Consider the following 25,020-nt stretch of genomic DNA (forward strand, 5'->3'; position numbering starts at 1 on the left):
TGTTCTTGCTTTGTCATGACTGGAGATTACTGTACCTCCTCTTTTCAGACATCTTTAGTTTGTTTTTTATTTTTGCATTAGTGTATTCATCTCAGTCTTGCGTGTCGGACTCCATCTAACTCAGTTCCTGAATACAGTGCTTTGCTTCTCACATCTTTGTGTCTTTCTTGCTCTCTTCTTTTGTCAAACAATCTATTTCTATTTCTTTTCTCGAGAAAAGGTGGTTCTTAGAACTGCCCCCATCTATTGGTCAATTCATATGTATTTTGAAACATGCCTTTGTATAAGTTCTTTTTTCATTTTAAAATAATTTTCATTGATTTTTGTTGTTGTTTATAAAAGGAATATGTGCTTGCTGTAGAGAATTTGGAAAAGTACAGAAACTAAGAAGCATCTCTAATCCTACAACCTGTGTACAACCTCTTTCCATCCCATCTGTCCCATTCTGTCATATATGCTTAGAGACACTATCATATACTGGTTAAGAGTAGGCACTCTGGAGCCAGACTGTTGGGTTCAAGTTCTGGCTTTGTCACTTACTAGTTATGGTTTTGGGGGAAATCATTTAATTTCTTTAGTGCTTTAGTCTCCTTATCTTTAAATGGGAATAATAATAGTATCTATCTCACTGGTTGTTGTGAAGATAAAATGAATTAACATATGTAATAGTGCCTGGCACATAAGTGCTATGTATATTATATTACCTCTTAATCTTATTTTATTATTTCTTAAACCTTTTTTTATAACATATATTCTAAACATTTTCTCATGTTATTAAAAATTATTTGAAACCATAATGTAACAGATCAAAATATTCCATTGTATAGTTTTGCCAAAATTTATTTAACTCTTCTTTTGGATATTTAAATTATTAAATTTTTTTCTATCAGATACTTTTACATAAATATTTATTTCTGATTATTTTCTCAGGATAGAAGTCTGAAATTTTAATTACTGGGTTGAAGAATGTGAATAAATTTTAGAAACTCTTTACACGTTATAAGCTTTTCAAAAAGGTTGTATCCTTTTCCACTCTAGTCGCCATTGTTTGACAGTACTGCACACCCTTCCAGCATGCAGTAGGCTTCAGTTAATCTTTGCCTGTTGGTAGGGTAAAATGATAACTTGTTTTGATGTATATTTATTTGCTTATCAGTGAAAGTGAAAAACTTTCCCGTGTTGATGACTCATTTGTATTTCTTATTCTATGAATTTTTTTTATTATTTTGGCCCATTTTTTCTGATGGTGTTATGCTTGTTGATGTTTTTGAGCCTTTTGTATGTATACATTAAGAACATTAAATAACTTTATAATTTCTATGGCAAATACTTTTCTCGAATAACTTGATTATTATTTTTTATGTCTTTTTAAACAGTTTTTATGTTGTCGATTTATTTGATCTTTTGCGTTGTGATTTTGTTACTTTTGTGCTTAAAGTCTTTTCCCATTCCAGAATTTGGTTAATAACCTATTTTGTGCACATCTTTTTTTTTAATGCTTTATTTTTCTCCCTTAATGTTTAATTTGGGCTGTGGTGTGAGATGAAATCTAATTTTTTCTCAGAAATATAACCAATTTTCCCAATACTATTTATTAAGCATTTTATTTCTTTTCCATTGATTCGTGAAGCTTCTGTTATGATCTGTTGCATGCTTATGTCTTTTTGGGTCACTTTTCTGGGTATTTACTCTGTTCCATGGATTTCTCATTCTTGTACTCAATATTATACTCTCTATTCTTATGGATATATCATTTTTAATTATTATATATTTATAAGCAACTTTAGTGTCTGGTAGAATAAGTTCCCCACATGTCACTGTTCTTTTCCAAAATATTTTGAGCTATTTTAGCTCATTATACATTTCAGTTTGTAAAGTTCCTAAATATAATCCACTGGAATTTTAGATAGTATTTTTCCTTTTATTACAGAAAAAAATTCAAAGATTATTTTTCAATTAATAGGGGAAATATGCTTTGGTAAATTATTTAAAATTTATTCAAAATTTATAGAGTAATGTATGATAAGCAATAGTTATATTTTCTAGAGGCAACTACTCTGGTTTGTATTTTTGTTTTGATATCTTTAGGTGATTATTGCCATCTCTGTAAATAATATTTTCATATTACTATTTTTAGAATTATCGACTTTAGACTTTATTTCTTGACTTTTTTCTATGCCAGATGAAGATTTAGCTCACTTGTATCATGACCCGATCCCTCTTCCCTTCTGTTTTTGAGATGTAGATCACTATTTTCAGGGCTTTACTTTTTATTTTTTTATTTATTTATTTTTTTGTGAGGAAGACCAGCCCTGAGCTAACATCCATGCCAGTCCTCCTCTTTTTGCTGAGGAAGACTGGCCCTGAGCTGACATCCGTGCCCATCTTCCTCCACTTTATGTGGGATGCCGCCACAGCATGGCCTGACAAGTGGTGCATCAGTGCACGCCCAGGATCCAAACCCGGGCCGTCAGCAGTGGAGCGCACGGGACTTAACTGCTACGCTGTGGGGCCGGCCCCCAAGTGCTTTACTTTTTAGTTTTTATAACTTTAAATAATTAAACCTATTTCTTTCTTTCTTTTTTTTTTTTGTGAGAAAGATTAGCCCTGAGCGAAGTCTGTGGCCAATCCTCCTCTTTTTTTTTTTTGCTGAGGAAGATTGGCCCTGGGCTAACATCCATGCCCATCTTCCTCTACTTTATATGGGATGCCACCAACAGCATGGCTTGACAAGCGGTGTGTCGGTCTGCGCCCAGGATCTGAACCTGCCAACCCCGGGCCACCGCAGCAGAGTGCACGAACTTAAGTGCTATGCCACTGGGCCAGCCCCAGTTAAACCTCTTTCTTATTGATCTACTTCTGATTTGGACTACAAGATTAGTGCTCCTTTCTCTCTGCCTCTCTTTTTTTTTTTTGTTGGTTGATAATTCAACTAATTGTTAGTTGACAGTTTAACTAACAGTTGCATTGTCATGGTTGATAATATTGACATTCTGTTGTGTAATCATAATAATGACTTGTGCTTTGTATAGACTGGCTCTGAAAACTCAAAACAAAATTTACATGATTATGAATGTGTAAATTTTTTTAACTGTAAAGCCAAATAGTGTACTATTTATATTTGCTTTGCTATAATTCCAGTGGTGTGACTCCTTTATCACTGGATGAGAATTTTTATAGCATCAAGGTCAGTGGATTCTCCTTTTTATCCAATGCTAATTACTAAATACATTGTACATTTTATTTCATATTTATACCATGACTTTCTTGAACAATTTTTTCTTTGTCCTGGAGCTTCAGATTCCTTTGTCTTCCTTATAGAGAGAAAAGTTATATACCTTCTTCATCTTATCTATAATATCTAGCCAATTTTATCTATTGCTTGTAACATATTCCATTTTTCTTCTTGATAACATTTTTGAAATTTATTGGCTTATAGTTCTAATTGGGGCTGATTGATTTCTAGATCTTTGCCAACTATTATCCCTTTTTTCTCCTTGAATTCCTGGATCATGTCTACCATTTTGTACATTCTACATCTTTGTTTTGCTGGAGTGCATCCTCAAGAAACTTTTATCAGAAAGGCTTGCATGGGAGATAAATTTGTATAGTCTTTGCATGTCTCAGAATGACACAGTACTGTTACTTAGAGTAACAGTAAACAGTAAAGTCTCTTACTTTACTGACAGTTTGGGTATAAAATTTCTTTCATAACTTTGAAGGTCTTGCTGTGTTGTCTTCTAGCCTCCATTGTTGCTGAAGATCATCTGATGTCGGTCTGATTCTCTTTCCTTTTTAGCAGACCTGTGTTCTTCTTTTTGTAAGTTTATAGGATCTTTTGTTTTCCTTGGTGTTACAGAATTTCCTGATGATTTGCTGTGGTGTGAGTCTTTCATTTATTATGCTGGGTAGGAAATGCGATGTCCTCTCCTGGATTGTTGCTCAGTGTATTTGGGTTTGGTTAATTTTATAGTTTTACTTAATGGCATTTGTACTTTTGGTTATTTGTAGAATCATGTAATGTTGCTTCTCTTTTTCAGGTGTTGCTGCCTATGTTGGGTGGCAGAGTTCCTCAATTCTCAAACCCCTGCTGCAACAAGGTCTTAGTGATGCTGAGGAATTTGTTATTGTGAAAGCTCTTAATGCCCTTACCTGTATGTGCCAGTTAGGACTGCTACAGAAACCCCATGTCTACGAATTTGCCAGTGATATTGGTAAGTTTCTGTTTCTTAAAATTAGGATGAGAATTCAGGGTGTGGGAAGAGGAATAACAACTGATAGAGCACTGTAAAATTTCTAGGCAATAAGAGTCTGATTTTCAACTTTATTGTGCCTATTGTATGTGTGTCTATGTGCGTACATGCATTTGCATGCTTATGCATGCATGCTGTATGTATGTGAGAGACAGGCAGGCAAACAAACAGGATCATTTGGTCCTCCAGTCCAGATTGGGAAATATTGCTTTGTTTTTATCTGTAGTTAAGTCTTTGTGATCCATGAAAAATGAAGATTTTATTCTGATTTTTGTTTTTTTAATACGATGTGGGTAAAGTCTTTAACTGCTCTGAAGAGTCAGCTTATTTTTTTGGGCACATGACCACTAGTCCAGTTGAAGTTGGATGTGGAGGACTGTCTATGACATCTGTCATTGCACTGATTGCCAGTTAAGAATTCATAGTATTGAAATTACTACTGTTAGTAATTTTATTAACTGATGAAAGGAGTTAATTCCTTGACACCTTTATACACTTATTTCCCTCAGCTTAAAATCAGAATCAGAACAAACAAATAGATATGACACATTCTAAAATTAAGACTATTTGGAACTTCTAGTCTTCTTAGCACTTGATTTTAAGAAAGTAAGCAGTATAAGATTGCAAGTTAGTTCTGTACTGAGAGGACATGAAATCTTAGAAAATTACCTTTTTAGGTAAAATAGTTAATTGCTGCTAAATGCTTTGCCAAGGAAAATTAATAGAAAGCCAAAACTGGTTAAATTTGGTTAATAGGTTTTTCTTGAGGCAGTCTTCAGAGAAAAAAGACAAAGGAGTTATTGTTTATTTTGGTTGTCGAGATAGTAGATGACAGCTAGTAGAGATGTATAAAATATCTGGAAATTTTTAAGACATGAATGTAGCTTTTTTTTAAAAAAAAATTGTGGAAAATTTAAGTATATGTAGGTTTCTTGTTTTGCTTTAGAGTATCTATAATCATTCTTTTAGTTTGTAATCCTAGTTTGGTTTGAATTTTTTCATGATTATGTTAAAAATGCGAATTTAATAGAATATTGTTGAGTATTGGCAACACAATCATGATGAGAATCTCTGTGACATTGAAATGTTTTTGATTTTTCATATAAGCTACAGAGTGCTGAAACTTGAGGGATTCATTGTCTCAACTTTTTTCTATTTTTGTAAGAGCTAATAACTTGGGAAGCATAATTATTAATATTATAATAAAACAAAAGATAGTAGAATTCTTTTTGAATTTCTAGTCCTATGTGGTGTAAGGCACATATAGAAAGCACCCATTTTCATAATAATAATAAGAAAATGTATCATCTTAACATGCCTGTCTTGCTACCTGGAATATTTTCCTACTCATTCTCACTTTCTGAATTCTCACATCAGTGCTTTCTTTTTTCTCCTGTGCAAGTGGCGTTACCTCCCAAGGGTTGAGGTTTTCTTGCTTTTGACTTTGATCCTCTTAATTTTAGTAAATATACTCTGTATAAATATGTACTTTTATATTCTAATTTCACATAATACATTCTTTCTGTTGCCTAATTATTTGGATATTATTTTTCAGATTTAATGTAGCTTATAATTAGCATTTTATTTATCTGAAAAGTGGGTGTCCGTTATTTTTAAGCAAAAATCATCATAAGGATAGTTTTCTACCCCTCAAATTTTGCAGAGATTTTTCTGGGCCCTACTGTTTCTAGTCATTGATCATGGGATGAACTTATGGGGTACTCATGTATCTTTAGTTTATCATCAAATTAAATGATTATCTTTAGGTATAGAATAAACCCAATGTGGTAAAACTTCTTGGATGGGGAACTCCCTTCGAACTGGAACTGAATTTGGTACCAGCTATGGGGGAAAAATGCCTTGCTGAGAAAAATCAAGTAAACAAGCATTTGTTGACACTTTAAACTATTTAAAAGAAAAAACAGTTTTTAGTAACTTAGAGACACTTAAAAGAAATGATAAACCGTATACATCTCTTTGTTCCGTCTTTAAACTGTGCATTGTCTATTGTAGTGATTCTTTTACTAAAGGGAATGGTGGTGGTGATGATAATCATGATTTCTTTGGTAGTTCTTTTAAAAACTACACTCTTCCCACTTAGATAGGAATACTCACCTTCCCCCATGCTTGTCTCCAGATAATTAGAATGTATTGGATGGAGAAAAGATTGAGTACACTGTTTTATAGGAAATCCTCTTTATTCTGGTTTCTTGTTTTTTGAGTGTCTAAAGTTCTTTGTATCAGTTAGCTGCTTACTGATAACAGTAATGCTGTACAACAATCAACCACAGAATCTCAGTAAATGCTTCAGTGAAGTTGTCATCATGCATCTGCAGGCTGTATGGGTGACTGCTTTAGGCTTTGGCAACTCCAGATTGTCTGTGGTGATTGTGATCCATGTGTCTCATTCTGGGGCCCAGGTTAGTTCTGGGTGATGGCAGAAGCATGAGAGAGCAAGTCTAGCTATACAGCACATGTCAAGCCTTTGTTTGTGTTATATCCTCTAACCTCCCATTGGCCAGAGCGGGTAATAGGACTGAACCAAAAGAAAGGGGCAGAGAAGTGCGCTTTGTACACCATGAGGGCAAGGCAAGAGTGTGGTTGTGTCATATAGCTAACATAAAGAATTGGGACCAATAATTCAACCTCATACAGTGCCTGACTCTGCCAAGTCGTTTTGGGTTTAGTTACTTTTTGGAAATTTTTCAATGTTTTTCCAGTCCTTGTTTTCCCTGTTGTCAAAGGAAACTACCAGCCCTCCTTTGTTGGATGTATTAGAGACTACAGGATGTTTATGAAATAATCAGAACCTTCTCCATGTGTAATTAGAAGAATTGGAAATGGGAGAGCTTTGGAGACAGATATTTTGAACAAATCTTTTCTCCTTCCTCTTTTTATATAAGTAATATTAGGATGTAACAGTATTCTCTTTTAGCTTGGATTTCTTATAAAATCAGTATCCTCTAAATGCTGATGATTTTGCATACTCAGAACTAATATAATTTTTTTTTTCTTTTAGAAGTTTGATTTTTATTCTAAATCAGGTTAGTTTAGAAGTTTGAATTTTTTTCTGAATCTTACTTGGATTAGTTGAAATCATTGGTTTTAGGTGTAATACACAAAATAGTTGAGAGGTGAAAGACATTCATTTAATTTCCTGGTTTAATCTTGTATTTTAAACTCTTTAAGAATGGGCACCATGTTTTCTGCCTTTTAATTTCCATTCATAATACCTTGTGAATGAATTTATGACTATTGTATTAGATTTGATCAGACCTTTGCATTAAAAAGAATGTCAATTAGGTGAAATTGTTCCCTTGATCTTAATGCTATGGCTTAGAGGAGAAATAGCTTCTCAGTTTCTTTGCCCTTTATGTGGTAGATGGTATATCCTTGGACTTCTGTGGGTTAGTGGGTGGGAGAGTAATAATTTGCTATATACTTTTTTTTTTTTTTTTCCCTGTGAGGAAGATTAGCCCTGAACTAAAATCTGTCACCAATCCTCCTCTTTTTGCTGAGCAAGACTGGCCCTGGGCTAACATCCATGCCCATCTTTCTCCGCTTTATATGGGACGCAGCCACAGCATGGCTTGACAAGCAATGTGCCCGGGATCCGAACCCCGGGCCACCGCAGCAGAGCACGCACACTTAACCGCTACACCACCGGGCCGGCCCCTGTTGCGACTTTCTATGTCTCTGTCCACTGGTTTTTAACCCAGTCTTATAAATGAGTAGATGCTCACCCATCTTCATTCCTGACTAAAAAATATAACTTTAAATCCTCAGAAAGTAGGTAACTGTTTTTATTCTTTTATGGTATTGCTGCTATTTATGATACAGAATATTATAATATCAGTATGTTCACTTAGTTAAGTTTATACCTCAGGATAATTGAGTATGTGAAGGCACTTGATAGTAACATTTGGTATAATCCCTTTTTCAATGTGTTATAAGGGCAAAATTTATTTATCTTCATAGTTTGAAACTATTTATGAACATGATTTAATCCATACCTTTTTTTCCTCTTTAGCCCCCTTTCTGTGTCATCCCAATCTGTGGATCCGCTATGGTGCTGTGGGGTTTATCACAGTGGTAGCTCACCAGATAAGCACAGCTGATGTCTACTGTAAACTGATGCCTTATCTTGACCCATATATTACTCAACCTATAATACAGGTATGCGTGTTCTAACGTGGCGTCAATCCTCCCTCCAAACTGTGCTCCTTTAAAAAAAGGACTATCTAAAGATAGTCCTATTTTTATTTAAATTTTTAAAGATTTAAATTAGGCTCCAGCGTTTTCACATTCCTTTCAAGCTAGCTAATGTTAAGGGAATGAACACTTTTGAAGATGAGAAAAGGTAAAGAGACTATTAGGTTATACATCATGTTATGCATAGCGTAGCACTCAGTGGTTCATACTTCCTTTTCTTATGTGTAATGTTGTAAAGCATCTGCTGTTCAAGTGAAATATAGCAGAAATGTGTGTTGATGGACCTCTGCTTTTATTGTAACAAGTATAATTGATTTCAGCCTAAGTCAGCATTTATAAAAAAATAGAAAAAGCCCTTTTCAAATGTTTGTTATTTAGATCTCTGACTGGTTCTGATTTCCTTTTTTTCAAATCTAATAACCACCACCCTCCTCCCCAGCAGTATAGCACTTGATGATAAACTTTGGGTCTTTGGTTTGTACAAGGCAGTTATTATTATTATTTTTTTTGGTGAGGAAGATGATCTCTGAGCTAACATCCATTGCCAATCCTCCTCTTTTTGCTGAGGAAGATTGGGCCTGGGCTAACATCTATGCCCATCTTCCTCTACTTTATATGTGGGATGCCTGCCACAGTATGGCTGGATAAGCGGTGCATAGCTCCCCACCTGGGATCTGAACCTGCAAACCCCGGGCTGCCAAACAGAGTGCATGATCTCAACCACTATGCCACCAGGCCAGCCCCTGCAAGGCAGTTATTTACTCAACTTGTCAGTATTCATACCCTTCATTTTGCTGGACAGCCAACCACCAAAATAGACATTTAAGTTGAATGGACTGTTGAGAGATGATTCTGGCTGTTAAAACATCCTGAAATGTTCTGTTTTTACTAAAACTCCATTTCCCTTTTGCAAATCGACATGCCTCTCTGGCTTTCTCCAATGTTTATATCCCAGCATGCCTTCCCTGTGGTTGGAGATAGTGGCCTTGGATATCCGCCGGAAATGAGGGGGCTTTGGCCATGTCTTCAGTCCTCACTTTTCCCCATAGATTCATCCATTTCTGGGTTCATCATTCTTTATTTCATAGCGTTTGTTGAATTTTTTATTTTTACCCCAAGGATAATTTATATATACATGAAAGATGGATAATATTACTAGGAAGTAATGCCTTTTTTTGGGATTTCATTAAAACTTGCTTGGAAGTCAGATCTAGAGATTCTACTACTTTTGACTCCTTATTCTTTTGGAAGTTTGTTTAGTAAACTCTTTTATAACACGATGTGGAGAAAGTCTCCCTGGGATTTAAAAATTGCGTGCATTTGTAATAACTTTTAGTTGTGGTTTACTAAAATAAATCTGACGTAGAAGTGGTTTGTTAGAAATCTGCACCATTCTCTTTGGTTTTTCAGAAATTATTATTATCATTTTTATCATTATATTATCATTGTTTTGTATTTTGAAAGGCCAGGATCAGGAGTTGAGAGGCTAATTATCCGTATGCTTCATAAATCTTATCTTTCTCCAGTTTGGATTAGACAAAAGATACCCCTTTATGCTGGTTTCCACTGGCCAACTCACCAGGTAGTTAAATATATCTAAAGAAAGTCCTCTTGGTTACATTAGTAGTGCTCATCCTTTTTATTATTTTTGCATTGACAAAGAAGAGTCTTCTTAGAAATAATGAACAATTTTATGAACTCTGTGGAGACTAATGTTTTTTAGAAATGTTTGAAGCTACTGGGAAAACCTGATGACTGAAGGGAAGCCCTGTGGCTATTGAGCATCTTTTCTGGTTCAGTACCTATTGGCTACTAGACCTGTGAACGGCAGGTACTTTTTAGATCTAGGAAGTCATGTGGCATTTTGGGATCTAGAAAAGACTCTCTTCCATTTTCTGAACTTTTCTAGCCTGGGTAGTTAATCATTAGTCTTCCAGTATGATAGACGCAGATGTCTATGCCACAGATGTCAGATGCCTAACAATGAAAGAAGAAATACCTGTGCTCTTTAAAGGTCACTAGTATTCTTTTTTCTTCTGGGCAAAAATTGCAGATGTTGATATCTCCCATTTTCTTAGAAAATAATGCAGATGTTAACTTTACAGAGGTGGTATTTATTGAATTTGAAAATAACTGTACTATATGTTGTATCTTTGGCTGATTGTTTTTATTTTTCTGATATAGATTGAAAGAAAACTTGTTCTACTCAGTGTTTTAAAAGAACCAGTAAGTCGTTCTATATTTGATTATGCTTTGAGGTCTAAAGATATTACTAGCTTGTTCAGACATCTTTACATGCGTCAGAAGAAACGAAATGGGTCTCTTCCTGACTGCCCTCCACCTGAAGATCCTGCTATAGCACAGCTTCTGAAGAAATTGCTCTCACAGGTTGTATCACCTTTTTGAAATCTTACATTTAAATGCAAATTTCATAAAAACATTGAAGCTTCCATCTGGCTATTAAAAATATTTTTGGTTGATTAGGTTGCATCATAACAAATGAATAAATAAATCTAGCAAATATGTTATGCATTTGCTTTGGTATCTGGGAGATACTACGATGATGATAAGGCATTGGGTAGAGCTAAATAAGGAATCTTGGGAGACCTGTTAAGTTTTCTTTGTGATTACTGGCTATATAAATGATGGAAAGAATAGATATAACCTTAGATGTAAGTAATAAGTCTTGATTCAGTTCCATATTTCACCAAAAATATAATGAAATTCAATTAGAAGAAACATTACAGAGCACAGATGTAACTCAGGAAAATCCTGGTTTATTTCAGTCTAAATTTAGAGTATTCTTACTACATACAAACAGCTAAAATAACAGAGATTTATAATGCGTCTTAGATTGAATAAACTAGCAGTTTACTGCTGTGTCTTAAAAGCCTATGAATTTGGTTAAATTAACAAATCTTGTTAGAGCTAAGATGTAATCTTTTTTATTATACTTGACATTTGTAAGGCCTTTTTAGAAATATTGTCTAGATTCAGCATCCTGTTTTAAGAGGGATGTGTGGAATCTAGAGAAGTCAACATAGGAATTAAAATGGTTATTTTTATTGTATAAAGAATACAGTTTCTGAATAAATGCTCCATGAGCCATAAAACAAATACTGAGAGACAACTTTCATGACTGTCTTTAGGTCTGCAGGACGCTTTAGTTCTTGTTGGTCATATCTTAACTAATGAGAAAAGAAGAGGAGAAAGTGCTTCAGTTGTAGGGAGAGAATTTGATCAGCTTTGGGATGTAGATCTTTTCATGTATTTTACTTGTTACTGAATATCCAGTACCGTTTGATGCCCAGACATTGGTTTGAGTTATTGAATATTGAAACAGGCTCCTATGAGAGGGTGTTTAGTAACCATTTTGGTTCTTTTAGGTCTAAATTTTCCTGGAGGCTGGAGCTGCCTCTGAATGTCCCTTCTAGGCCGGTGGTTCTGTTTCCTATGTTTTAGAAGCCTTAATTTTATGTGACTTGAATTGCCAAAGAGCTTGTTCTTTGGGTTTTCTTTTAACCTTGACTCATACATTAGATGTATTTTATATTTTAGAAAGCAATTTATGGAAAATTGGATATTGAGTCACATTTTTCTGTTGTTTCGCCTGAGTAAGTAATCCTTATCAAAAAGATTTCAGCATGCAATAAAAACCTTCCAATTTAGATGTTTCTTCAGGCTTGGATGGTGTGATTCTTTGTATTTCTCTTCCTCCTTCAAATCCTGTATATTAGATAAAAAGCCTCTATACTGAAATTTCCTTTTCATTGTAAGTCATTAGTTACTTCATGGAACCACCCTAGCCCCTAGTTCTTGCTTTTCACCTTATTATGGGTGTAGGTTTTGCCACTGCCATGGGTAAAAGGAGGGAGAGGGAAGGAGTAGTTTCCATAGCCTTTCTTCTTTCTGCTTCCTACTGTTGTCCCAAACCCTTCCCGCATTGTTGCTCCCTCAGTGGAGCCTCCATGACTGGGTGCCATGATGAAATCACCAAAACCCACTGACCTGTATTCCTGAAATGTCAGTGCTTCATGTATTCATTTGTCCATCATTTGTCCCTTCATTTGTGTAAATGGGAAAAGGGGAACACATAATCCCCTGTTTTATGTTGTTTGTGTAAATAATAGTTTTAGAAGACTCCTAAGGGTTAGGAGTACTCTGTTTCAAGGGACAGGTACTGCTAGTAGAAGGGAGAGCAGGCCAGAATCTCTGAGGTTTTCAGAAGAAGTAACAGCAGAACAACACCAGCTTCCAATTTTTGAGAACTTACAACAAGTCTACCACTGTAATTAGTGCTTTCCATATTTTATGACTGCCCTTAAAATTAGCTTGAATGATAGATATTATCCTCTTTTTATAGATAAGGAAACTGAGACTCAATGAGGGTAGTTAACTTGCCTATGCTCACACAGTTCAGTAAGTTTCAAAGCTGACATTTGAAGCTAAACCTGTCTAACTCCAAAGCCCATCCTCCTACACTATGCCATCTTGCCTCTCAAAATAAACGAAGGACAGGGAGCTTGCTTGGGTTTTATATAGACTGAGGAAGAAAGAAGTCCATGTGCAGCTCATCTCCGCCAGCCCCTTGTAAGCCTTTTCTCTGCCTTCACTTCTTTTTGGTCTCTGTACTACCTGAGTTTCTTGGGCTTACTAGCAGACTTGGAGCCAGGGGAGGCTTTGGAGGTAGGAATTAAGTCCTTGTTCTTATTGTCAGGGATACAGAGGGAAGAGATGTTTTTAGCCTCTGCAAGTGCAAATTCTGAACACTCCTACAGCATTCTTTTTTACTTGGGGTTCTACAGTGCTCTTTTTTATATATCATGGGTAAAATAGGCCTTTCTAGACTGGCCTAGCATTGTTTCTATGGGAAAATATGTTCAGAGTTCCAGATAATAGACTTAAAGTACACTTTTGGAACATTATCCGTATGGCAGTTGGAATCTGCCTGAACTCCAGATTTTCAGTAGGACTTAGCATATGGAGATGAGACGTGGCAGGGCTGTTTTAGATAGACCTCATCTACAGGAGCTGCCTGTTTTATTTGTATCCATTTAATCAGGCACTAATACAGAATACAAAATGATTTCACTCCCTACTTTAAAAAATGACAAATACTTTACATTTTGAACTTTTTAGTGATTTTTATTTTAATAATTTTTCACTGGATAGTATAGACACAAGGTGTAAAATTGAAAAGATATAAGAAAATATATAGTAAAATGTAAATTTTTCTCCCATCTCTGACCCCCAGCTACCCAGCTTTTTTCTCTGTTGATTGTAAATTTTATGTTGTTAGGCGCTGAATTTCTATATATTTATATATATAGGGTTTGTTCTGTTGTATGTTAAATTACTTGGAATCAGTTTGATCCTTTTAAGCCTTGCTTTTAAGCTTTGTTAGGACAGATACAGAGCAACCTTTGGTCAATGGCCAATTTAGCCCAACTACTAAGGACTTCTGAGAACATGATGCTCTGTGTAGTAAGAGGTCTTTCATCTCTGGCTGGTGGGAACGTGAATGATTCCCAGCCCCATGTGAGCTCTGGGAATTGTTTGGCTTACTGATTTCTGGTTGCTCTTTCCCTGGCCTCTCTCACACATACGCAGTTCAATACTCAGTCGAAGACTTGAGGAGACCCCGCTGTAGCACTTGCTCTGTGCCAGATCCCTCTTTTCCAGTTCTCTGCCCTGCACATTTAGCCTTTATGGCTTCCTTGAACTCTGATTTGTCTCTTGATCTCTGTTTGAGTTCCGCTCCTTGTGCCCTGGCCTGGAAACTTGCTCCAGAGGGGATACTGGGACAGTCATAGGACTCATCTTTGTCTTGGGGATCACAGCCCTGCGCTGCTTGTTGTCCAGGGCCTGAAAAGTGTTATTTCATGTTTCTTGTCAAGCTTTCAAGTTGTTTAAAGTGGGAGGGTAAATTTAGTCCTGTTACTACATCATGGCCAGAAGCAGAAGCGCGTGGATATGTTTATGTACTTACTTTAGTATTGCACTTTCTTAGGCTTGATCTCTGGTTAGAGCAAAGTCTCCCAGCTTGTTTTTCTTTTTCAAGATTGTCTTGGCTGTCTTTGGTCCTTTGTATTTTTCCATATACATTTTCCATATGATGTTTCCAATTCAGCTTGTCACTTTATACAAAAAAAAAATTTGTTGATATATTGGTTGAGATTGCATTGGAACCTATAGGAGAAAATTGAAGTTCTGACAATATTGAGTCTTTCAGGTAATGAACATGGTATGTATCTTCTTTTAATTAGATCTTCTTTAATTTATTTTAATAATGTTTTATGGTTTACTTTGTAGAGTTTTATACATTTTTTTTTTTTTTTTTGGTGAGGAAGATTAGCCCTGAGCTAACATCTGTTGCCAGTCCTCCTCTTTTTGCTGAGGAAGACTGGCTCTGGGCTAACGTCTGTGCCCATCTTCCTCTACTTATTATGGGACGCTGCCACAGCATGGTTTGACAAGTGGTGCGTCGGTCTGCGCCCGGGATCCGAACCTGCGAACCCCAGGCTGCCGAAGTACAGCATGCGAACTTAACCGCTATGCCACTGGGCCAGCTCCCATTATACATCTTTTATTATAAATATTTTGGGTATTTGATTTTTTTAATGCTATTATAACTGATATATTTAAAAAGTTATTTTTGTAGCTGGTATATAGAAAACATTTTTTATACTAACCTTGTAAAACTTACTTATCAATTCTAATAACTTGCTTATGTGTTTCTTTTGAATTTGTATGTTTGCAGTCATATTATGTGTGAATAGTAACAGTATTATTCATTTTTTTCCATTCTGAATACTTTCATTTTCATTTTCTTATTTAAATGACTAGCATCTTCAGTATAGTGTTAAATAGAATTGGTGATAGTGGGCATCCTTGCTTTTTTCTCATCTCATTGGGAAAATTCTCAACATTATACCGTTTAGTGTGATGTTTACAAATAGCTTTTTTATATAGTCTTTTCATCAGGTTAAGGAAATTGCCTTCCATTTCTAGCTTACTAAAAGGATTATTATGGAAGAATGTTAAATTTTATCAAATGTCTTTTCTTTATCTCTTGAGATCATTGTATAGTTTTTCGCTTCTGTTAATGTGGTGAACTATACTGATTGATTTTCCTATGTCATCAACCTTTTATTCCTGGAATTTTGGACTAAACACAACTTTATCATATTATATTTATATTTAAGTAATTTTTATTATAAAATACATAAATATAAATATAAATATACAATATATAAAATAAAGTGATATAAAATTATGTAAAATACATTTTAATATAGGCTAGATTTGGTGGTTTGCTGATACTTTATTGAATATTTTTGTATTTAGGTTCATGAATGATTTGTCCTTCAGTTTTCATTTCCTGTAATGTCCTTGTCAGTTTTTTTTTTTGATGGTGCATTTCTAACATTTTTTATTGAGATATAATTCACATATAATAAAATTCACTCTTTTAAAGTATAAAATTCATTGGTTTTTAGTATATACACAGAGTTGTGAAACCGTCACCACTGTCTAATTCCAGAACATTTTCATCATCCCAAAAAGAAACCCCATGCCCATTAGCAATCATTCCCCATTTGCTTTTCCCCTCAGCCCCTGGCAACCACTAAATCTACTTTCTGTCTCTACAAATTTGCCTATATTGGATATTTCATATAAATGGAACCATACAATATGTGGTCTTTTGTGTCTGATTTCTTTCACTTAGCAAAATATTTTCAAGGTCCCTCCCTGATGTGGCATATGTCAGTACTTCAGTCCTTTTTATGGCCTTTATGATGGCCCTACCTTTTGTGGACTGAAACAGAGCCCTTTCTCTTGTGAACTAAAACATAGACTAACGAAAAGAGTAAAACTCTTACTATAGCTATAAAATTGTCTACGTTAAGCAAATTTTAGAAGGAGAAGTGAAAATAAAAGAAAAATTTCAGGTTAATATTGGAAAAATTTCAGTCAAGAACTCTATGATTATTGTACTTTAATGCAATTTTCTTTCATTATTTCTTAGCTTGCTAACTTTCTAGGGTTTGTGTCTTATTGTTCCTGTGGATTGTGAATATTAATTTAAATTCCAATGGGATTCTAGATTGATGCCTCAGGGGAATTGCCATTTTCTTAATTTTTTCATTTGCATAATCACATTCTAGAGGATTCTGTGGATGGTTGGAAAGTTAAGAAAATGCAGAACCGTTCCATTTATCAGAATATTTGAGTTTCATGTTGAATTATTTAATATTTATTGGCTGTCAATTTCAAGTCTTCTAAGTGTCTTGGGTAGATTAACTTATTAAAATTTCATAATAACCTTATTTATTTATTTTTTGAGGAAGATCGGCCCTGAGCTAACATCTGCCAATCCTCCTCTTTTTGCTGAGGAAGACTGGCCCTGGGCTAACATCCGTGCCCATCTTCCTCCACTTTATATGGGACGCCGCCACAGCATGGCTTGCCAAGCAGGGCGTCAGTGCGTGTACGGGATCCGAACTGGCGAACCCCGGGCCGCCACAGCGGAGCGTGCGCACTTAACCGCTTGCGCCACCGGCCGGCCCTCATAATAACCTTATAAGACAGGTGCTAGTAATCTCATTTTATAGATATATAAATAGAGGTGCAGGGAAATTGGGTAACTTGCTCAGGGTCACACAGATAGAAGTAATGGAGCTAGAATTTGAACCTAAGCGTTCTGACTCCAATAATACCATTATCCTAGACTGCTAGTGAGTGTGTTGCTTACATTTGCAGTTCAGCCAGCATGCCTGTCAGTTGCTGAGGTGTGTAGAATGTTTTCTATATCATACAGTGCCTTCACACACGCTGTCTCATTTAATATTCTCAACACATCTAGGAGTAAGGTTGAAGTAAGTACACTTTCTTTTGCTTAATATTGGATTTCCAGAGTTTTTGTTTAGATACCACTGTTTGTTTATTCAAAGTTATATATTAAAGATCTACTAGATACTGGGAACTGTATTAAGTTCTTTGAATATTTCAAAGATGAAGTATACTTGAATGCTCTCATTTAGGACGTTAAGATATAAATCATGATTCAAAGTAGAAAGTGTTCTGGGAGATCAGAGTAGTGAGATGTTGTTCTGTATTGATACTTTCTTTTTCTCTTGCCTTTGCTTGCTTCATTTTGCCATTCTGACTCTCAGAATTTTAAATTGGATGACGTGAACCTCCATTCTGAGGCCTGTTGTTATGTTTTGCAAAAATAACCTAGAACCTATGGTTTTATTTGGTTTTAGGGAATGACGGAGGAAGAGGAAGACAAACTTCTGGCGCTGAAAGACTTCATGATGAAATCTAACAAAGCAAAGGCCAATATAGTGGACCAGAGCCATCTTCATGATAGTAGTCAGAAAGGTGTAATTGACTTGGCAGCCTTAGGCATAACTGGGAGACAAGTTGATCTTGTTAAAACCAAACAGGAACCAGATGACAAGCGAGGTTAGTGTATTTATGTGTGTGTGTGTGTGTTTAGCTTGTTATTATTAGTTATTTTATAAGGCTGGTTTTAGCTACTGAGTAGTAAAATAAAAAGTCACATTTCCCAGATATAGAACTTTCAAAATACAGTGAGTGACTCCATTATATAGCAGGAAGATTTGAGGGAGGAAAAGTGGAGAAATGAACTAACAGTTAAGAGATTAAGTAACCTGCCAAAATCATGGCTCTGTATGTGTCAGAATCAGGATTCAAACCAAAGCCTGACTCCATAGCCCTGCTCTTATAATAAAATCATGTTGACTCTGTGGAGGTGTATGATTGAAGATGAAATTCTGTTTTTTAATCCTTTAAACACCAACCCAAGGCCAATAGTCTATGTAAAATGAGATAAAGTTTTCTAGTTTGTTATTAGTCTGGTCTAGTAGACTTATTAGTCTAGTCTTTTAGTCTAGTTTGTTATCTCTGCCAGACTTGGCATAAAGTGTTTGCAACTTAATTATCAGTGGTTTACATCCATAATATGTAAAGCACTCATACAGGTTATTAAGAACTCTAAAAGGAAAATAGTGAAGGATTTGAACATACAACTGATAGAAGAATAGAAATGCATGTATTTGAAAAGGTAAATAAATGCAAATTAAAATAATGAGATGCCATTTTCCACCTATGTGATTAGCAAAGACTGATGATACCTAGTGTTAGCAAGGTTGTAGGGAAATAGGCATTTTGTTACACTGTTGATGAGATTATAAATTGAACATACTCTTTTTAGAAGGCAATGTCCTTACTCTTTGACTTGCTGTTTTCAGTTCTGGAAATTTCTCCTAAAAAACACTGACAGGAATGTGAAGAAATATGTATAAGAATATTCTCAAAGCAACAAAGGAAATACAGTAATTCCCCCTTGCCTGCGGTTTCGCTTTCCGTGGTTTCAGTTACCCACGGTCACCCATGGTCCAAAAATAATAAATGGAAAATTCCAGAAATAAACAATTAATAAGTTTTAAATTGTATACGTTCTGAATAGCATAATGAAATCTCACGCTGTCCCCCTCCATCCCACTCGGGATATGATTCATCCCTTTGTCCAGCGTATCCGCACTGTGTATGCTACCCGCCCGTTAGTCACTTAGTAGCTATCTTGGCTATCAGATCGACTGTCATGGTATTGCTGTGCTTATGTTCAAGTAACCCTTATTTTACTTAAAAAATGGCCCCAAAATGCAAAGTAGTGATGCTGGCAATTCGGATATGCCAAAGAGAAGTCTTAAACGGCTGCCTTTAAGTGAAAAGGTAAAAGCTCTCTACTTAATAAGACAAGAAAAAAAATTGTATGCTGAGATTGCTGAGATCTGTGGTAAGAACGAATCTTCTATTTGTGAAATTGTGAAAAAGGAAAAAGAAATTTGTGGTAGTTTTCCTGTCACACCTCAAATATGTATGTATAGAAAACAACATAGTATATATCGGGTTGGGTACTATCTGCAGTTTCCGGCGTCCACTGAGGGTCTTGGAATGTGTCCCCCTGTGCATAAGGGGGGACTACTATAATTGAGGTGTCCATTAATAAGGGAATGGTTACATAAATGTTCGGTGTATTTAGTTAAGTAGGAGAAAAAGGAAGTTGTGAAACAGTATATATTATTTTATTATTGCAAAATAATATAGTAGTATATCATTAAACTACTATGTAGTTTATGAGGCATACAAAGTTATCGGGGCAATTTGTGTTATATTTTGGTAATGCTAGAACTTTGTGTTACTTGATATACTTTTTGTAATTAGGCAAAAATTAAAAAAAAGGATTTCTCATCTGTTTATAGTCAGGAGGCAGCCATATAGCAATTGATATTTTATTTCTTCTATTTTTTTTGTTTTTTTCTTATGTAACTGACGCTGGAAATAGAGAGGTCATATTTAGCAGTGTAGTCAGTGACATTTGAAAAAGTTGTTTTTATTGTTGGTTCTTCAGATAAAGAGGTTCCTTGAGATTCAGCTAGCCTGAAACTAGGAAGCAATTGTGTCCAATTATTAATACTGTTGAAAACGCATCTGTTCCATCTGCCCTAGAGTTGCAGTGAGAGTTCATGAGTTGATATATAAGTATAAATAAATTGAAGATCATAAAGAACAAATAGGATGTGAAGTCCATTGCTGTCCCTCTCTGACCAAAAAAGTAAAAGTGAAAAAAAAGAGCAATAAAAGAACATATTGGTTTTAGAGGCTTCCTTCAGACTAACTATTCTGAATCTGTTTTCATAGCTAGAAAACATGTAAAACAAGACTCAAATGTAAATGAAGAATGGAAAAGCATGTTTGGATCACTGGAACCACCGAACATCCCACAGGCCCTACCAAAAGGGAGTGACCAGGAGGTGATTCAGACTGGGAAGCCTCCTCGTTCTGAGTCCTCTGCTGGCATTTGTGTCCCTTTGTCAACTTCTCTGCAGGTACTATCAGCTAAGCAATAGTATTCCTTTTGTCTTGCAATCCCATTCTAGTGTTTTAGACTTTTAAAGGCTGTGTACTATACTAGAAAAACCAATATAGTAACTTGCCCTTTAGGGAGGACATGTTTCTTTCTAAGACAGGTTAAACCTTTAATTTTATAGCCAAAGGGAAATTTAGTTATTGAAAACATCAAAAAAGGTCTCATTTTAGAGTACTCACCACCAATAAAGTGATCTGAAATTGTAGGTTGAAGACATCATTATGAACTGTGATTATAATTAGGCTGTAGTGAACCTTTTAAATCTCCTTGTATTCTTTCTCTAATATAACATGGTTATATGAGTAAAATAGCAAGAATACTTCCGGGAAGAAAAGTCCCAAATTTGCCATGTGTGAGAAATGTCATGATGATTTTGATAAATTTGAAATAAATTTGTAATTTAAGGTAGCTTTTCCCTAGCCAATCATATTTTAAATGAAAAATATTAACTGAACCAAGTGATAAAATTGTATTTCTTCTTTCACTTAAATTAATGAGGATTTTTGTTTAATGTTATTGATGCACTGATAATTTTTTTTAATAATGTAGAGGTTTGGAAATATAATATTTGTGGTTAAGCTTCATTTTAACTAGATTTTCATTGAAATAATGTCATTGTATTTAAATGGATTTAAAAATTAATACATAGTGGTCCGGCCCGGTGGGGTAGTGGTTAAGTTCGCGCTTTCCACTTCGGTGGCCTGGGGTTCCCAGGTTTGGACCCTGGGCACGGACCTATGCACCGCTCATCAAGCCATGCTGTGGCAGTGACCCACAAACAAAAAATTGAGGAAGATGGGCACAGATGTTAGCTCAGGGCTAATCTTCCTCAGCAAAAAGAGGAAGATTGGCAACAGATGTTAGCTCAGGGCCAATCTTCCTCACTAAAAAAAATATATATATAAATAAGTAAATAAATAATAATTAATACATTAATAAGGACAAAAAGCTGATATGAATAGAGAGAACATGGATACATTTTTATCATCAACTGTACTTTGCTTATGACATAAATACCTATAATTATGTTTGTTTTGCAGGTTCCAGAAGTGACAAATGTCCAAAATAGAAAACCAACAATACAGGTTTTAAGTAGTACAATTTTACCATCCACCTACCAGATTCGGATCACAACTTGTAAAACTGAACTTCAGCAACTCATACAACAAAAGCGGGAGCAGTGTAATGCTGAGAGGATAGCTAAGCAGATGATGGAAAACGCTGAATGGGAGAGTAAACCACCACCACCTGGTAAAAGTGCCATTGATAGGTAGTTGTATTCCAGCCCAGGCACTGAAGGCTGGAATCTAATGCAGGGTACTGATAATGAATTACCAGGCAAAGGAAGTCAGAACAGAACTGTCACTTTGGAAGCCCAGAGGAAGAAGCAATAAATGAGAAATCTTAAGTCATTATTTGTGGAGTTTGGATCTTCCTAATTCTGGGGACAACTTGCAGTGTCTTGTTTAGACCACTTACTGTTTTGTATTTTAGCCTGTCTGTGGTCCAAAAATGGACCCATATGTGGTGCTGGGTTTGACTTGCCTGCTTAGTGTCATGCCAATTTCTCGTTGAATGTCAGGCTTCTTGGAGTAAACTCCGGCTTTTAATTTCTGAAGAGTTTAACATCTATTAATTTCCTTTAAAAAAAGATAAAAAAATTCAGACAATAATGGATACTTTTAAAAAGAAAACAAAATCACCTATAACCCTACACTCAACAATTATCAACATTAAGATTTTGGGGAAACACTGCTATATTCTGAGAAAATTTAAAAGAAATTTAGAGGTGTTTCAGATGAAAATGTGGCTCAGTTTTGTTAACAGACTGGCTCAGTGTAATGTGGTAGAGCAAGTCTTTGATATTAGATTTGTAGATTTTGAAAAACATTTTTAATGAGTTTCTATATATAGATTTTAGTAATAAAAATTTAACTTGAAAACTCAGAGGAAATGCATAGTGTGCTTAAATGTGGAGATTTAAAAATTATGTGAATTCCCATGGACTTCTATTGTGAACTTGAGGAAGATGCTGGTAGAGATCAATGATTTAAAGATTTGGAAAATATTGTTAAGTAGTAAGTGGCATCTCTAGTCACAGAAATTTTCTTATCAAAATAAATGTCCTGGAATATTTAAATTGTTTCTGTAGTATAGTTTGATATTATTTACCAGCCCTGCTTTAAAAACAAAAAAAGTTGACCACAAACTATTTTATGATAGAATCAGTCTTTATAAGTGGCATTTTATACTTAAGTGGAGCTGTATGTTTTATTCAGTAATCACGGAAAAGGTGTCAGATTTTGTGGTTCTAGAAATGTGCAATGACTGTTGGACTTTTGATTTTTTCTTTTCACACTTGAGTGGTTGTGTGAAATTGATTTTTTCTGGAGGGAAATGTTCAACCTAGCCTGGTAGATTATCTAGGCTTCACTGGACAGTGTTTTTGATCACTTTCAAAGCCAGCATAGCCTCCTTAAAAATTGCATTCAGCTGTTCTTCCCATACATGTGGGCTAGAGACTCAAGAGGAAACATTGTATTTTTTTGTCTTAGAGTAAGCCAGGTTTGGCAGTAGTCTTGGTTTCATTTTTGTTTCTTGGCAAAAACAAGTAATTTCATCCTAAAATGACATTGTTATCACTTACTTAGGCACAATGCTGACTCCCAATATAGTATGATCTTCAGCATAGCTTTCTGTTTTGTTTTAAAATAGATTAATGTTAAATATTATTAAATGTTACACTTAATATAAAAGTTTATTTGTCAAACATTGAAGACAGTTATATGCAAGGACGTGCTAGATACTGTGAATGATTCAGAATGGATAAGACATGGTCTCTGGCCTCAGAATTTATCATAAAGGAAATTAATCATACACAAAAAGAATATGCATAGTAAAGCAGAAGGGTATAGATGTCATAAAGAAAGTACTAGAAAATCCATAGGCATTCTGAGGCTGTAATTTGTAATACCATTTATACTAACACGTTGATACCATAGGATAAATGATTGCAGATAGAGAAGAAATCAATATTTGGGAGTTTACTGTGGGCCTGGGACAATGTTAAACTCTGTATACATCTAATTAACCATATAGTCACCCTTTGGATCTGGGTCTTTGAGACTTTCAGGCTCTAGCTGCTTCCCTAGTGCCTGATTTCTCTAGGTCGGGATAGTCATTACCTCTTGCTACTGAGCAAGTAGTCAGGGTTTTTCTGGGTAGCAAGTGACTGTTGTGCCTTCTCAGACACTAGAGAATGGCCCCAGAGGCAGTCTTTCTAAGGCTATTTGAGCAACACTTAATTGCTATCTTGGATGTCTAATCTATTATCAGTAGATAATAGTTTCTGTCATGGTCCCAGTAGACCATTCTGTATTGGCTGGCTATTGGTACCCTTTGTTTAGTCCTTATGATTGTTCTCATGCCGGTTGTTGGTGACTATAGCTGGGAGGCTAAGGGGAAGATTGTATTTGTAAACTATAGTTTAAGACACGTTGCTTTGCTTTTCCTTAGGGTGGCGTCCTAAAGGGCTGCTTGTTGCACATCTTCATGAACACAAATCTGCTGTGAATCGAATTAGAGTCTCTGATGAACACTCACTTTTTGCAACATGTTCAAATGATGGCACAGTGAAAATCTGGAACAGTCAAAAGATGGAGGGGAAAACCACCACTACCAGGTAACATATGCTTACAAGGAGAATCTGTTCATTCATTTAGTCAGTCAACGAATACTATTGAGTGCTTACTCTTTGACAGGTGCTGTCTTAGGTGCCAGGGACACAGCAATGAGAAATGAACAAAAACACCTCTTCTGTGGAGCTTTCCTTCTAGTGGGAGGTGACAGACAATAAACAATATAAGTAAAACATATAGTATGTTAGATGATAAAAAATTGTTATGAAGAAAAGTATAGCAGGAAAGAGGGATAGGGAATGCAGTAGGGTAGAATTTTAAATAAATTGGCTAGAGAATGCCTCACAGAGAGGATGTCATTTGAGGAAAGACCTGAAAAAGGTGAGGGAAAGAGCCATGTGGATACCTTGGGGAAGAGCGTTCCAGGAAGAAGAAACAAGGATTTCAAAGGCCTGAGGCAGAAAGATGTTGGGCACGTTGGGGGAATAGCAGAAAGGTCTGTGTGGCTGGAGCAGCGTGAGCAAGGGGGGCGGGGGGTAAGAGAGGGCAGATTACATAGGGCTGTGTAGGCTGTTGTAAAGGACTTTTGACTTTTACTCTGAGTAAGATGGGGAGCCTTTGGAGGGTTCTGAGCAGACAGACAGGATCTGAGTTAGATTTCAACAAAATTACTCTTCGCTTTTCTGTTGAGAATAGACAGAAAAGGGGCAGGACAGAAGCACTTGGGAGGCTATTACAGTAATTCAAGCAAGAGGTGGAGTTAGTGGGAAATGATCAGATTCTGAATATGTTTTAATGGTGGAGCCGACAGGATTTGCTGAATCTTGAAATTTGGGTTAGATGGAGTGTGAGCAAGAGAAAAGTAAAAAAATGATAGAATGGCTAGCTATGTAAGGAAAAAACATATTATACCATTGCCCCACTGTTATGATCAAGATGGAGATAATTTATGACT

General features: G+C 35.6%; 1 protein-coding gene across 3 annotated transcripts in view; it reads left to right on the forward strand.

Moving 5' to 3' along the window:
* PIK3R4 (phosphoinositide-3-kinase regulatory subunit 4) overlaps positions 1-25,020 on the forward strand; it is a 70,154-nt gene that overhangs the window by 19,488 nt on the left and 25,646 nt on the right. For all 3 annotated transcript variants that reach the window (XM_087430572.1, XM_087430573.1, XM_004419383.2), the window contains 7 exons: positions 4,041-4,214; positions 8,284-8,429; positions 10,650-10,853; positions 17,735-17,936; positions 20,199-20,386; positions 21,468-21,678; positions 23,944-24,109. In XM_087430572.1, the coding sequence (XP_087286698.1) occupies positions 4,041-4,214; positions 8,284-8,429; positions 10,650-10,853; positions 17,735-17,936; positions 20,199-20,386; positions 21,468-21,678; positions 23,944-24,109 (1,291 nt within the window). The remainder of the gene's footprint in view (positions 1-4,040; positions 4,215-8,283; positions 8,430-10,649; positions 10,854-17,734; positions 17,937-20,198; positions 20,387-21,467; positions 21,679-23,943; positions 24,110-25,020) is intronic.

Source organism: Ceratotherium simum, chromosome 5 (genome assembly GCF_057802395.1).
Source record: "Ceratotherium simum simum isolate JZ-2026a chromosome 5, ASM5780239v1, whole genome shotgun sequence".
NCBI lineage: Eukaryota > Metazoa > Chordata > Mammalia > Perissodactyla > Rhinocerotidae > Ceratotherium > Ceratotherium simum.